Here is a 12,383-nt window from a genome sequence, read left to right as displayed (position 1 = left end):
GGATGTATCAGAAGAATTACTTCTGACTTTGCTCAGAGGTCCAGCGCTGCAGATGGGCAGTATCATGGGTTGCTCCAAGCCAAACAGCAATTGCAGCTGTAAAATGCATCAGACGTTGAGCTCCTGCCCTGCGCAATACATGAGAATAGGTCCAACGCAGCCATGCTGAGATGACAGAGCGCCGGGGACTCGGACTCGGACGACTCGGAGGATGAGCCGTGCTAGTTCATAACTTCACTTTCTTCTGTCTCGATCTTACTTCGTCCCCCATCAACAGGACTTCCTTGCTGCAAATTTTCATCACCTTCTGGATGCACGGAGCAAGAATCAGGAATCACGCTAGGTACGCGGCTTGAAACCAAAATGGTAGGGAAACACCGCTGTATTCTGACCGGAGGACACCGAGAATCGTCTGCACGGCGTCTTGACCACTTTGGCCCGGGCGTATCCCCGTCACCCCTGTTCATCGTTTGACCGAAACCTTAGATTACGATGACGCAACGCGCCGCGCTGACGCCGCAGCGGACTCTTGGGGGTACCCAAGGCTGCATCGAATGCACACTGCAACAGTCGGCAAGCAAGGGGTGAAGACAAACATAGCGGTAGAGCGCGTCACCCTCAACGAGCCCCCTTCGTTCTGTATACCTCGGACCCAAGCGTATGGCGCGGACGCCACGGGAATGAATGCGCTAAGATGTTAACGGATCCGACGGCCGTGCTGCCAACGACGGAGCGCCGGGAGCGATGAGGAACTGGCTAGTACCCTCAACGCTTGATATTGAATCGTGACTCTGCTTCTGGTAGCGTTGAAAGTTCGGTCTCGCTATTGACGGTGGCCTGAACGTCGGTAGGATCCGCGATGGGTAGAGCGAGGCATGAAGGCGTCGTCGCCCTTTTGTCCTATGCGGAAGCCATCCGAATCCTGTCTCGAGCTTCAAGTCAGCCAGGTAGTGGGCGAATAAGGCTGGTTGATCTAGTGTACAATACTGATACAGTCGCTAGCAATGTTAACGTGTGTCGATGATTAGTTTGCACCGTTACGATCGCTCGATCATTCCTGTCCAGTCGAACTTGTCGTATTTCTGCTTGAATTTCTTCACCCGCTCCCTGTTCTGCCGGAACTCAATGCGGCGCGGCCGCCTCCACTTGCGTGGCTCCACGTCGAGCAGGTTGCCGATAATTTCTGCAGCGAACCACCTAAACACAGTCTCAGGTGTTGGTTGATCTGGCTAATATGGCAGTGTGGACTCACCGAGGGAACTCGCCGCCACCCTTCTCGCCCTCGTCGACGTCCTCATCTCCGTTACCCGACACTTCGCTCGTCCCTTCGATGACGTGACCGTAACCCTTCTCGCCCTTGTAGTCGAACTGGACCATGAAGTACGGAAGGTTCGGAACCATGGCTCGGCGGAACCCTCCAGGCCGAGCCGAGAAGTCGATCAACTTCTTGTGCTGGGACCACTCGGCCTCCGACATGAGGATCGATTCCTGCAATGCGCCTGCATGAGTTCCGGTCACTTGATAACAATTAGTGGAGACGTACCTTGAAGTACCCAGGGATGAGCTCGAACTGCTCCCACGGCAAGGGCACACACTCGATACACGTATGCTTCTGAGCCTTGATAGACAAGACCGTCTCGTAGAACACGACACCTTTGTCTTCTTCGGCGAACATGCGCATAAGACACTTCATGAAGTTCTGTATGGATCAAGTGAGGATGGACATCACATAGCGACTCGGAGACAACATACCCGCACTTCATCCCACATATCATCGTCGCCCTCTAAAGTCGACAAGTGATGCGCGATAGGGACTACCAAACAATGGCCCTCGGTCAATTCCTCGTTGAGAGTGCACGAGAGGTAGACCCGGGTGCCCATTGCAACGATGGGTGCTTTTGGCAACGAGTCATCCTCCCCGTAGCAGAATGGACACGATGCGAGAACCTTCATGGTCTTCTTGTAGTCTGAAACATGGATGAGCTGTCTGGCTCGGTGGTGTCAAGGGCGTGCACACGTACCATTAATAGCGAACTGCCGCTTCATGAAGTCAGCACGCATCTTCTTCCTGGCGAGCTTGTCCGCGTTCTCATCCATGTAGTCCTCGTTGTTCTGCACAAAATATCTCAGATGCCAGTTTCAAGCTGAGCTAAGCACCGGTGCACGAACCTGGAAGCCTCCGTCGGTCATGATAGCGCGGGCAAACTCCGCGTCGAGGTTCTTCTGGTCAGCCATACCAGCACCGAACCTCTCTTCCCTGAGCATCTCCCCAAGCGTGATCTCGTCGTCGTCAGGATCCACCCGGACCATCTCGCCCGTCTTCGGGTCCCGCTGTTCAACCTATGTAGAGTCTGTCACGTCCCTACGACCAAGTATCGACGAAATGCGTACCTTGTCTTTCGGTTTACGGTTCCCAGGCGGCAGAGGACCATCGCCCTTGCCAGTTCCGACATCGTACAGCCGTCCGTGGATGTCCAGCGTCGGGAGCACCTCCACCCTCGTCCGAACGTTATCTTCCCCGACGTCGTCCCCGTTCGCCCTCCTGAGTTCTTGCTCGTACTCCTTCTCCAGCTCCGCCGCGTTGGATGCGTTTGTCAATTTCGCACGAAGGACCTTCGCCTGAAGCTTGTTGAGCGACGACGGCGACATCGCACGTCTCTTGCCCGTGGACGTCAACGTCGGCGTCATCGCGGATGGAATTGGCGTCCGAGTCTGCGCGAGCGCAGTCCCAGTAGTCTGACCGAGGCGCGAAGGCTCCAGCTTCTTGGCCTCGGAGATCCCAGGTGTCGAGGGCCCACTGCGATCCAAATCCGGCCTACGAAACGACTCGCTTCGACTGGTCCCTCCGCTTGGGGTGGAGAAGTCCGTGAACATGAGCCGCCGCTCACCTTCCGACGACGCAGTCCCCTTGCCCTTCTGTTCTCTACCCCGCGATGCACGCTTCCCCTCTCTTTCGTCCAGGATTCGCCGCTCCTCCTTGGCCTCCTCGAACGCCTCGAGCGAACCAAACCGGTCGATGGCCACCTCTTCGACCGACTTCCCCTCTTCTTCTGCTGTCTCGTAGACTCTCCTTAGCTTCATCATGCGCCATTGCGAGCCAGGGCCACCAGCCACGACAGCTTTCTTTGGAGCTTCCGGGATGTCGTCGACACTCCGCCCTTCCTTGAGCGCGGTGTTCAGCTCCTTGTGACTGATAAACGGCTGCAGTAAAGATGAGCGTCATTTGCCAACACAGTAGAACGGCGAGCAAGGCTCACTTTGTCGGGGTTGGGCTTGTTGGGGGTTGGCTTCTTCTTCCTCTCGGTGCCCAAGCTGGAGAAGAAGTCCACTGCACCTCCCGTGGTCCGCGTATTTGCTGAAGTCTCTCCGTAACCGTCTGTGGGATCTTCGCTGACAGGTACGTCGGCGGATGAGGACGCGGGGACGACGGGAGTGGTCTCTGGCATGAGCATCCACTCATCCCGCCGCAACACCGTCTCCGTGCGCAGAGGCGGAGGCAAGGGCGGGTCTCCCGGACGTTCCTCTGCTCTGCTCTTTATTTCGAGGTCCGCAGCAGATGGTATGTCCGTCGCAATTGGCTGTCGAGCAACAGAGCACACCCGCGACGTCAGGACATAGCTCTGTTGTTCACGACGAAGTCGAGCCACGCACCCTCTCGCCATCCATGTCGATGTTTTTCTCGACCCACATGTCATCGTCGGCAGGGTCCTCGTCCACTATGTGCAAGTGGTCCGCGTCATCCTTCCGCGACCGCTTCCTACTGCTGTCGTCCGACTTGTGTTTCCGCTTGCTCTTGTGCCCGCGGTCGTCCTTTTCATGACGGTGCTTGTGCTTTGATGATCGTTTCGTGTCGTCGCCACCCATTGCGAGTAGCAGCAAATATAGCAGATGAGTAGCAGGGAGTTGGGGGAAGTTAATGGAAGTGCAGCAAGCAGAGGGAGGACCAGGAGCCAGAGTGGGCGAGACTCGGACTTGGATATTGCGTCACACAGCGCGCCCGCCCCAAAAGGCAAGTACTGTATTCCATGCCTTTGGAGGGGTGCATGTAGCAGCGGACGGACACTCATGCATCATGTGTTATCATTTATGATTCGTACAGAGCAATACAACTAGAAGTACAGTATAAACCAAGTAGTGTCCGTGGATGTCATGATTACAGCTTGGCTTGAGGTGCTTGTTGCGCCTTCAGCTGTTGCTCGTAGCGTTCCTGCAGCACCCGGCGCAGGACCTTCCCTGTGGGGTTCTTCGGGATCTATCCGATGTCATAAGAGTCTAATTCAAGGGAGATGTAAAGGCCAAAACACACCTCGTCCACGATCTCAATGCCGCCCCTCAGCCATTTGAATTTGCTGAGGTTCTTCTGCACCCACGCATGTAGCTCTTCCACGACGGCACGCTCTCCCTTTGTGCGGCCCTCTTCAGAAAGTACCACCCAAGCCCGGGGAACCTTCTCGTCTTTAGTCCGTCCGCCAGTGACACCCGCAACAGCGACGTCCGAGATCAGCCTTTCAGGATACGCTAAGAGTGCGTTCTCGATCTCCGTCGGAGACACCTGCGTCCCAGACACCTTCAACACGTCCTTCGAGCGCTCTACGAAACTAGAGATAACCATCAGCACGGCTTCCACGAGAGTTTTAAAACGGCCACTCACTAAAGGTTACCGTCCTCGTCTATACGGAAACGATCGCCAGTACGGAGCCAGCCATCACCGAACGTCTCCTTCGTGGCCTTCTCGTTGCGCCAGTAGCCTAGCGCGATGTTCTCGCCCTTAAGCCACAGTTCGCCGGGCTCGTTGTATCCAGCAAGCGTGCCATCGTCGCGAACAATACGTGCCTCCACCCCTGGAAGTAGCAAACCCACGCTACCTGGCTTCAACCCACCATACTGGGGAGGCGCTGCTCGAGTCGCTGATATGGTCTGTGAGGGTTGGATTCGTAAGCCGCATCGCGCCGGAGAGTATGAAGTGCTCACGCATTCCGACATTCCGTAACCTACGCCATGAGATCAGCGGTTACACATCACGATAGCGGCGGAGACGCACCTTCAGTCACTGATTCAACATGCTTGAACAAGCTTGAGTACGCCTTCGCCAGCTTCTGTGGCAAGTGTGCGGCACCACTCCCAGTGGTTACAAGGGAGCTGAGATCAACCTCCTTGATGCGTTTATGGTTGACAAATTGAAGAATCGCCGGGGGCGTCATCGTCAATATCGAGATACGATACCTAAGGAGTACCGGCATTAGCGGCTGAAAGGGTAGATTTTTGGCGGAGGTCCTTACTTAGGTATAAGATCAAGGACCAGATCGATGTTCCACCTAGGGATCAAGACGACCGGTATGGTCTGCCATACAGTCCTCAGGGCGACAAAGTGCAGGCCGTAGGAATGATAGATCGGCAGAAAGCCAAGGGTGACAGGAGGATATGTCTGAGAACGAGTCAATTAGCGTCCCGCTTGTGGTGGACGTTAAGACTTACTTCTAAGATAGGTTTGGGAGCATCCAGGGTAGCCACTACGGCCGCCTGTATCATGCTCACTATAACGTTGCGCTGTGAAACCATTACAGCTGCAAGCACCCGACGGGTGAGTCCCTCTGAATTCAACCGTCTCTCGCGGATAGTCTCGGCCCCGGAGGACAACGTTCAATAGCTCGCGCCCACATGCTCAGAAGGGAAGCAATGAGCATGCTTGAGCGCCACAGAAAGGGAGCCATGGAACATAGACGTCTGGTGTATTTGGGTCTTGGCGCCAGAACAAATGGGGACGAGACTACCCGCGAACCTGGAGACTGAATGAACTTACCTTTAGGTAATCCGCTCGTTCCGCTCGAGAACACGAGATAACCCAGAGTGTCCCGCTTAACAGGCTTTGAAGGCACCCGAGGGACGTTCCGCTTCCTGACTTCGTGGATGGCGTCCGCCAGCGTGACGCGCCCTTGCACACGGCCTTCTAGGATGTACACCCGGTCATCCGGAAGCCCAAGCTTCTGCGCCGCCTCCAACGCCTGCGGGAGCAGAGTTGGGTGTACGAACAAACGCGTCGCCTCCGACGTGCGGAACAGGTGGTCGAGCTCGAAGGCGGTCGCACCGGAGGGAATCAACGAGAAGGGGATCGCGACCCTGAGCAGCGAATGGACAACGGTGATGTATTCCTTCGGGTTCCGTCCAGTCAGGGATGCAGTTGTACGTCGGAGTCGAGACGAAAGATTGAGGTACTCACGAGGCAGTTCGTGCTCATAATCCCAACCATCTCCCCCTCCGGCGAGAACCCCAGACCGCCTTCTGTGACCGGAGTCACCAACGCAGTCGCACAGTCATATACACGCTCCTTGAACTCGTCCCTCCACCATTTCTTGCCATTGAGCGGGTCAATGAGGAGGAGCTTGTCCTGCGGATCCGTGAGGGCGGGCGAGCTGAACATGAAGTCGTGCACGTTCTGGTCCGGCACGGGCGGGAGCGGCGGGAAGGGCGACTTGTGATGCATTTCGAAAATCCGAGAGTGTGTGATAGTCTAGGGAAGCCTCCTGTATGTTACCGTCGCGGTAGTCGCGGGCGCAAGGCGGGTCGTGCTGGGAGAGAGAGTCCAAGAGTCAAGGCAATGACTTAGGGACCTTTGTAGGTGCCCGCGCACGACCATGGTAGGTAGACCGCCCGGCTTGTGAGCGCATTCCGGCGACCTCTGAGCCGGGTACGTGCTGTCGATGATCAGATGTCCGGGATGGTGAGAATGTTGCTGAGTAGGTCCCTGAAGGCGCAAATAACGGATGTGTCTGGCGGCCCGAGAGTCTCCCAATAGGAGGACGGAGTCCGTGCTTCCGGGCTGCGGTCTTACACCGGCGGTGATTTCGTCAGGATGATTGTTGGGAGAACCGAAGAAGTAAGACGGTAGTACATGAGCATACTTATACTGGTGTTTCGTGGAACAAGACGAGTAGACCGGGCAAGGTGTGAGTCGGAGTCGATGAATATCACTGCAGCTGATACCCTCGGCAACCCGAAGATCAACCCCGCAACATCCCCACATACCAGTATGGTCAAGTCCCAGATCAGATCGCGACTTGAAAACATTCGATCATAGGTATGGACCCATGACCTGCATATTGACGTAGGCTTTCTTGTTGACCAAACACCGTTACTTATAGACTTGCCCTGGACCCGCCGCTACACTCAAGAGAAATGCGTCGGTTCAGGACCTTCTCGCTGGATGCTACACCTTCACACACATGCCTCGAGAGAGCTGTCTGGAACGATCGAAGCGCGTTGTCATCGAACCATGACAACATCCGAGGGTGCGGTCTCCGCGTTGGATGCGCGCGGCCGGTCTCAGAAGCACTCCAGGCTGTCGGCTGGTCCGGATTCTCCATCGCCAACCTTATAAAGGCCCACCATGCTCGTACCCATGCCCCGACTCTCAGCTCCATTCCGCCACTTAGCATTAGGCTCTCACTTCGACAAGCCTACACTTACGACCTTGTAACGACGTCACGACTGATACCATGGTGCACCCTCTCATCGGCAAGCCCGCCCCGTCGTTCTCCCTGCCCGGAGCGGATGGGGAGACGTACTCCCTGACCCCTGGGGCAAAGGGCGTCCCGGTGGCGTTGTTCTTCTACCCAAAGTCAGGTAAGTGGAAAAATCAAACCCACCGCCCAACGAGCTACCGGTGTAGTTCCGCGCTCATTGTCTGCGCAGGTTCCTATGGGTGCACGAAGGAGGCATGTCAGTTCCGCGACGCACTGGCAGGTGAGAATCCATCAGAGCTGGGTTGAAAACATTCTGGAGGGGATCTGACCATCTGGCAATCTGCAGATAAGGACTTGTTCAAGAGGACCAAAGTGGAGATTGTTGGTGTATCCTCGGACCCTGTCGACAAGCAGAAGGAGTTTGTTGAGAAACAGAAGCTGACCGTAGGTGTTCCGCACCAATTCTCTGAACCACCCAGCTAAACTCGGATGCTTCAGTACCCTGTCTTGAGCGATGCGAAGGGTGAGGCGCGCAAGGCCTACCACGTTGGAAAGGGACTTTTCGGCCTGGCGGAGACCGCCCGTGTCACCTTCATCATCGACTCTAAAGGGACTGTGAGGTAAGCAACTCTACTTGCGTGCCGCCAGCGGATTTTGACGCAGGGTCGGTACAGAGACCTGCTTGATACCACGGTCAACTACTCCGCACACGTGAAGTTTGTGTCGAAGTGGCTCGACAAGCTCGAGGCGGAAGAGAAGAAGGCAGCTACGCCCGCAGAGGCTCCTGCCGCGGAAGCAGCAGCTGCAACGCCCGAAGTAGCCGCACCCGAGGGACCGTCTATTGACGAGCTGGGCAGGGCTGCTGAAGCGGTGCAGGCTTGAGTATGAGCTTGAGGTACTGTGTGTTGTTCTCCCGTGTTCGAAGTTCCTGTCTGGCAATTTTGCGGTTGCGGTGTCCTTCCGATCTATGCCTGCGTCCTATTGACACGTACCTACCATACACCTGTGTAATGCAAACCTAATCACACCTTGTATCACAATCCTAGTTGGAGATATCTTCGCCCCATTGACGGTTGCGCTTCTGCCATTTGCAGGGAAGGACGGGGCGGTGGGGTTCGATTGCTTGATGAGTAGGCACGCGCAACTTGCAGATGACGAGTGCATGATTATGGAGATATTATACTTGCTGGAGCAGGCAGGCTATACGATACATGAGAAACCGTGGACGTGGCAGGACAGCGGCGTCAGCATGTCATTTCTGCACGGCTGAATTCATCATCTCTGGGTGAAGCGGACACAGTTGAATGACAGTCGTGAACATAGAAGAATGATAGAACGCACCGGCATTGTGCTCTGCAAACCGCGCGCCCACCCGTTCCGAGTGCTTCAGGAACTTGTCGGTGCAGTTGAGGACACATTGCTCCTGCAATTGGTCCGGTCAGTAAGGAACAGAGGTGCCAACGCCAGGTGGATAGAAGCAGTACCTCTTTTGACGAGAGCGCCTTGCTCGTGAAGTCGTTGCAGCATGCGTTGAAACACCGCTCGACCAGGTTCGAGTACATGCGCATGAAGTCTTGCATCTGTATCGCAATGCACGTCAAACACACGATAGATGACCAGAGAGAGCGCAAAACGGACCTGCTTCCTCTCAATCACCCGGGTCATGTGTGCCTGCTCGGCAGGGTTCATCTGAGAGAAGTCCATGGCTGCAGAGCGAAGACGAAAGCGAAGACTTGGAGGAGAGGAACTAGGTGATGACAGCACGACGCACAAGCGGGTCTGCTCTTCCGGCGCTCCCTGTCTGGGTCGCGTGGCAGTCGCGTGCTGAGCGATCACGTTACTCACGCGACACGCACACATTCGTGATTGTCGACGCGTCTTGCCCTTCAGCCAAGGATTGAAGTGTGGCATGCACATAAAGTGTACCCATGGGGGATATAATCCTTTCTGCTGCATGAGGTATGCCTTTTTGTCTCAGTATATACACATACAAGTACATCTAACTCGCCCAATTGTAGCAACATGTCCGTGTAGGCTTTCATCCAAGGAAATCCGAACCCTTTCTCCCCTACGATGACTAGGTATGGATAATTGCCTATGAGTATTCATTTATGCTCACGATATGATTATTGAAGACACCTCCCCTGCGGTAGATAGGCGAGGAGATGACCAACGTGCCGTGGTAATTATGGGGTCCGAACGTGTCCTTTGCCATGCAGCACAGGAGATACGCAGGTGTCAATCGTGCTCAAACCGATCTATAACGTGAAGTGCTTGGGACTTTTAGCGAGGTGTGTACTCCCACGGACGGGTAGAAGGCGTGGGTTCTGAATTACTGCTTCGTTCCTTCACCCATAGCAATCTCGTCTACAGCGCACCGCTGAAGGTGCGCCCGGATGATAGGCCTCGCTCTTTGTGCGCGCACATTCCAGACGTTCTCGTCGAAAGGTCCATTGCGCTTCTGGTTGGTCAGAACGTGGGTGGGATGTGCCCGTCATGGCACGCCGCTGCGTAAGATACCACCGACTTGGTGATACAGCCGAACCTTGTTCGACTTGCGGCCGGTCAAATTACGCATGCCAAGCGTCATATAGACGTTTCGCAGCTATCGACAGCAACAAGTAGCCCCATGAAACTGGATGCACTGACCCTGGATACTAGAATCTCTCCGCCGGGGTCCGCGGGTCAAACGAACGCAATCAAATCAATATAATCCATTCGGAGTACCAAGATTGAAGATACGTCAAGGCTGCATTGATCCTCCGCATGGTTCCGACGTGCATAAGCTCTGCAAGTGGTGTCTCTGCCGTTCGGAGGGTTAAAAGGGCATGGCGAGCGCCTGCGCCGACCTTTCGCCGCCTAAACGCCTACTTACTCCGATCCGAGGAGGAGGTGCTTCAGCCGCGCCGCCACACATTGGCGCCGCAGAGCGACCGCGACCGAGATCGGTTACTTTCTGCGCGCGCTTAAATGACTCAAAATCCGGGTTCATCGCTCTGATTCGCTCCCACTCCTTTACCACCTTCTCGAGAAATTCCTCCGGTCCTGCGCCGGTTCCAGTGCGGTGCATCACAACTTCAGCAGAGCCTCCCACCAGTACGTATAAAAGTCCTTTACACTGCCCACAGGCTGAACCAAAAACCTCGCAACTTCGCAAACGCACAAACTCTGCAAACACCTGCCCTCCTTCCCTCACCGTCCTCCTTTCGTCCAATCTCCACCAGTGTCTGAAATGGCCATCACCGTCCGAGATGCTCTCCAACAACTCGAGGATCGTCGCGTGAAAGTTACGCGACCTCTCATTCCTCCTGCCATCCTCCAGGAAGACCTCCCGTTGTACGTCACGTCCCACTACATGGGTCATGTCTCTCATCCGGTTTCAGGACTCTGGCAGCAGCTGAGACGGTATTGGAAGGGCGCAAACACACCGAGAACATCCTCCATTCGCGAGATGACCGCCTCCTCGTCGTCGTTGGGTGAGCTCGGATTCTGTAATGACTCGCTGTGACTCCCTCTCACACTCACGCAGTCCATGCTCGGTCCACAACGTCGAGTCCGCGCTCGAGTACGCACGCCTCCTTCGGGATTACGCAGAAAAGGCAAAAGATGACCTGCATATAATCATGCGTGTCTATTTCGAAAAGCCGCGCACTACCGTGGGCTGGAAGGGCCTCATCAACGACCCAGAGATGAATGGCAGCTTCCAGATCAACAAGGGTCTCCGCAAAGCGCGTACCCTCCTTCTCGATATCGCAAAAATGGGGTTGCCTGCGGGCTGCGAGTTCCTTGATACGATTACTCCGCAGTACACGGCCGACCTCGTCTCTTGGGGCGCGATCGGAGCCCGGACGACGGAGTCCCAAGTCCATCGTGAACTTACATCGGCGCTGTCCATGCCTACTGGCTTCAAGAACTCCACAGATGGCACCGTCGGCATCGCCATTGACGCATGCCGTGCTGCGAGTCGGCCGCATGTCTTCCTTTCTGTTGGAAAGGGCGGCCTTAGCAGTATTGTAGAGACCGAGGTGGGTCTTGGACGGCAAAGTGACGTCGCCAGTGCTAATTCTTGCATAGGGCAACCCTGACGTTCATGTCATCTTACGTGGAGGCACGAGCGGTCCGAATTACGGAGCGGAGTTTGTTCGTTCGTGCGGTGAGAAGCTTGCTAAGGCTGGTTTCCCGCAGAAGATCATGGTAAGCACTCGCATTCGCTCCACCACATCCTCGCATTGACCCCGCCGCCTCTGCCTTGGTACGAATCTCACCGCGTCTAGATTGACTGCAGCCATGGGAACAGCCAGAAGCAGCATGTGAAGCAGATTGAGGTGGCGGAGGATATCGTGAGTGCCGCTTGAGTTCATCCATGCATTGGCTGTGGAAGTCTGACACGTTCGTGACACGCAGGCGCGGCAGCTTGAGTCTGAAGACACGTCTTCGATGATCATGGGTGTGATGATCGAATCCAACCTTGTGGAGGGACGCCAGGATATCCCCGTGGCTGGGCCTGCCGGATTGAAGTATGGTCAATCTGTTACAGGTCCGTACCTCCTTCGCCGTTCTTCGCCGGACGTGTGCTGACGGGCCTTCACAGATGCGTGCATTTCCTGGGAACAGACCGTTCCGGTGCTCGATCGGTTGCGCGAGGGCGTGCGTGGCCGTAGGGCCCTTGTTCGCAACCGAGCGCGCGGTATCGGCGCAGACGGCATCAAAGCGAACGGACATGCATAGATATCGTTGCTGTGAGTCCAATGCTAGAGTAGATCTTCTGTATCATTCCATGTATCTGTACGATTGTACGATTGTGCAACATGTCTTTCTTGCTTTGACATAACTTGTTTCACTGCTATCACCGTCTCCAAGTTCCGAGGCAACTTCGCCGCTTCCGCATAGGCAGCCAATGAACTGGCCACGGTTTCGACAAAC

General features: G+C 55.5%; 6 protein-coding genes across 6 annotated transcripts; 2 read left to right on the top strand and 4 right to left on the bottom strand.

Moving 5' to 3' along the window:
- Window positions 1–581: 581 nt before the first annotated feature.
- L226DRAFT_532550 (uncharacterized protein) lies at window positions 582–3,931 on the bottom strand. Its single transcript, XM_067680282.1, has 9 exons — window positions 3,652–3,931; window positions 3,258–3,578; window positions 2,392–3,201; window positions 2,170–2,331; window positions 2,022–2,112; window positions 1,753–1,967; window positions 1,544–1,699; window positions 1,253–1,488; window positions 582–1,197 (listed from the first exon to the last, which is right to left on the bottom strand). Exons 1-9 carry the CDS (start codon window positions 3,862–3,864, stop codon window positions 1,038–1,040), a joined length of 2,364 nt encoding a protein of 787 aa, XP_067538349.1. The 5' UTR covers window positions 3,865–3,931; the 3' UTR covers window positions 582–1,037.
- A 157-nt stretch (window positions 3,932–4,088) lies between these two features.
- Window positions 4,089–6,706, bottom strand: L226DRAFT_532549 (acetyl-CoA synthetase-like protein). Its single transcript, XM_067680281.1, has 9 exons — window positions 6,218–6,706; window positions 5,801–6,149; window positions 5,476–5,564; window positions 5,280–5,425; window positions 5,042–5,223; window positions 4,972–4,991; window positions 4,652–4,917; window positions 4,307–4,598; window positions 4,089–4,252 (listed from the first exon to the last, which is right to left on the bottom strand). Exons 1-9 carry the CDS (start codon window positions 6,479–6,481, stop codon window positions 4,154–4,156), a joined length of 1,707 nt encoding a protein of 568 aa, XP_067538348.1. The 5' UTR covers window positions 6,482–6,706; the 3' UTR covers window positions 4,089–4,153.
- Window positions 6,258–7,075, bottom strand: L226DRAFT_331805 (uncharacterized protein). The gene has a single exon (XM_067674001.1). It carries the CDS (start codon window positions 7,019–7,021, stop codon window positions 6,509–6,511), a length of 513 nt encoding a protein of 170 aa, XP_067538347.1. The 5' UTR covers window positions 7,022–7,075; the 3' UTR covers window positions 6,258–6,508.
- Window positions 7,076–7,476: 401 nt separating this feature from the next.
- Window positions 7,477–8,670, top strand: L226DRAFT_532548 (AhpC-TSA-domain-containing protein). Its single transcript, XM_067680280.1, has 5 exons — window positions 7,477–7,620; window positions 7,690–7,740; window positions 7,807–7,904; window positions 7,959–8,080; window positions 8,135–8,670. Exons 1-5 carry the CDS (start codon window positions 7,494–7,496, stop codon window positions 8,340–8,342), a joined length of 606 nt encoding a protein of 201 aa, XP_067538346.1. The 5' UTR covers window positions 7,477–7,493; the 3' UTR covers window positions 8,343–8,670.
- On the bottom strand, window positions 8,611–9,229 carry L226DRAFT_482514 (mitochondrial import inner membrane translocase subunit TIM9). The gene is made up of 4 exons (XM_067676973.1): window positions 9,099–9,229; window positions 8,945–9,040; window positions 8,802–8,883; window positions 8,611–8,741 (listed from the first exon to the last, which is right to left on the bottom strand). The coding sequence occupies exons 1-4, from the start codon at window positions 9,162–9,164 to the stop codon at window positions 8,713–8,715; spliced, it is 273 nt and encodes a 90-aa protein (XP_067538345.1). The 5' UTR covers window positions 9,165–9,229; the 3' UTR covers window positions 8,611–8,712.
- Window positions 9,230–10,480: 1,251 nt separating this feature from the next.
- L226DRAFT_532545 (3-deoxy-7-phosphoheptulonate synthase) lies at window positions 10,481–12,314 on the top strand. Its single transcript, XM_067680279.1, has 8 exons — window positions 10,481–10,556; window positions 10,685–10,796; window positions 10,844–10,936; window positions 10,990–11,485; window positions 11,535–11,654; window positions 11,735–11,800; window positions 11,865–11,997; window positions 12,052–12,314. Coding segments are annotated over exons 1-8 (1,158 nt in total). The 5' UTR covers window positions 10,481–10,555; the 3' UTR covers window positions 12,189–12,314.
- The last annotated feature ends 69 nt before the right edge of the window (window positions 12,315–12,383 follow it).

The sequence above is a fragment of the Lentinus tigrinus genome, assembly GCF_003813185.1.
Source record: "Lentinus tigrinus ALCF2SS1-7 unplaced genomic scaffold L226scaffold_6, whole genome shotgun sequence".
NCBI classification, from domain to species: Eukaryota; Fungi; Basidiomycota; class Agaricomycetes; order Polyporales; family Polyporaceae; genus Lentinus; species Lentinus tigrinus.
The sequence above is the reverse complement of the archived record's forward strand: the minus strand, read 5'-3'. Positions and strand labels throughout refer to the sequence as shown.

What these genes read in the sequence shown, in the direction of transcription:
- L226DRAFT_532545 (XM_067680279.1), top strand. An exon ending in CTCCAGGAAGACCTCCCGTT is followed by an intron (nt 10,797 to 10,843) that starts GTACGTCACGTC and finishes ATCCGGTTTCAG; the next exon opens with GACTCTGGCAGCAGCTGAGA. An exon ending in TTGAGGTGGCGGAGGATATC is followed by an intron (nt 11,801 to 11,864) that starts GTGAGTGCCGCT and finishes CGTGACACGCAG; the next exon opens with GCGCGGCAGCTTGAGTCTGA.
- L226DRAFT_482514 (XM_067676973.1), bottom strand. Translation starts at nt 9,164, where the DNA reads ATGGACTTCTCTCAGATGAACCCTGCCGAGCAGGCACACATGACCCGG. An exon ending in AGGCGCTCTCGTCAAAAGAG is followed by an intron (nt 8,884 to 8,944) that starts GTACTGCTTCTA and finishes GACCAATTGCAG; the next exon opens with GAGCAATGTGTCCTCAACTG. An exon ending in GTTTGCAGAGCACAATGCCG is followed by an intron (nt 8,742 to 8,801) that starts GTGCGTTCTATC and finishes CGCTTCACCCAG; the next exon opens with AGATGATGAATTCAGCCGTG.
- L226DRAFT_331805 (XM_067674001.1), bottom strand. Translation starts at nt 7,021, where the DNA reads ATGTGGGGATGTTGCGGGGTTGATCTTCGGGTTGCCGAGGGTATCAGC.
- L226DRAFT_532548 (XM_067680280.1), top strand. Translation starts at nt 7,494, where the DNA reads ATGGTGCACCCTCTCATCGGCAAGCCCGCCCCGTCGTTCTCCCTGCCC. An exon ending in GTTCTTCTACCCAAAGTCAG is followed by an intron (nt 7,621 to 7,689) that starts GTAAGTGGAAAA and finishes TTGTCTGCGCAG; the next exon opens with GTTCCTATGGGTGCACGAAG. An exon ending in GTTCCGCGACGCACTGGCAG is followed by an intron (nt 7,741 to 7,806) that starts GTGAGAATCCAT and finishes GGCAATCTGCAG; the next exon opens with ATAAGGACTTGTTCAAGAGG.
- L226DRAFT_532550 (XM_067680282.1), bottom strand. Translation starts at nt 3,864, where the DNA reads ATGGGTGGCGACGACACGAAACGATCATCAAAGCACAAGCACCGTCAT. An exon ending in ACAAGCCCAACCCCGACAAA is followed by an intron (nt 3,202 to 3,257) that starts GTGAGCCTTGCT and finishes TCTTTACTGCAG; the next exon opens with CCGTTTATCAGTCACAAGGA. An exon ending in ACCGTAAACCGAAAGACAAG is followed by an intron (nt 2,332 to 2,391) that starts GTACGCATTTCG and finishes TAGGTTGAACAG; the next exon opens with CGGGACCCGAAGACGGGCGA.
- L226DRAFT_532549 (XM_067680281.1), bottom strand. Translation starts at nt 6,481, where the DNA reads ATGCATCACAAGTCGCCCTTCCCGCCGCTCCCGCCCGTGCCGGACCAG. An exon ending in CTCCCAAACCTATCTTAGAA is followed by an intron (nt 5,426 to 5,475) that starts GTAAGTCTTAAC and finishes ACTCGTTCTCAG; the next exon opens with ACATATCCTCCTGTCACCCT. An exon ending in GACGAGGACGGTAACCTTTA is followed by an intron (nt 4,599 to 4,651) that starts GTGAGTGGCCGT and finishes GGTTATCTCTAG; the next exon opens with TTTCGTAGAGCGCTCGAAGG.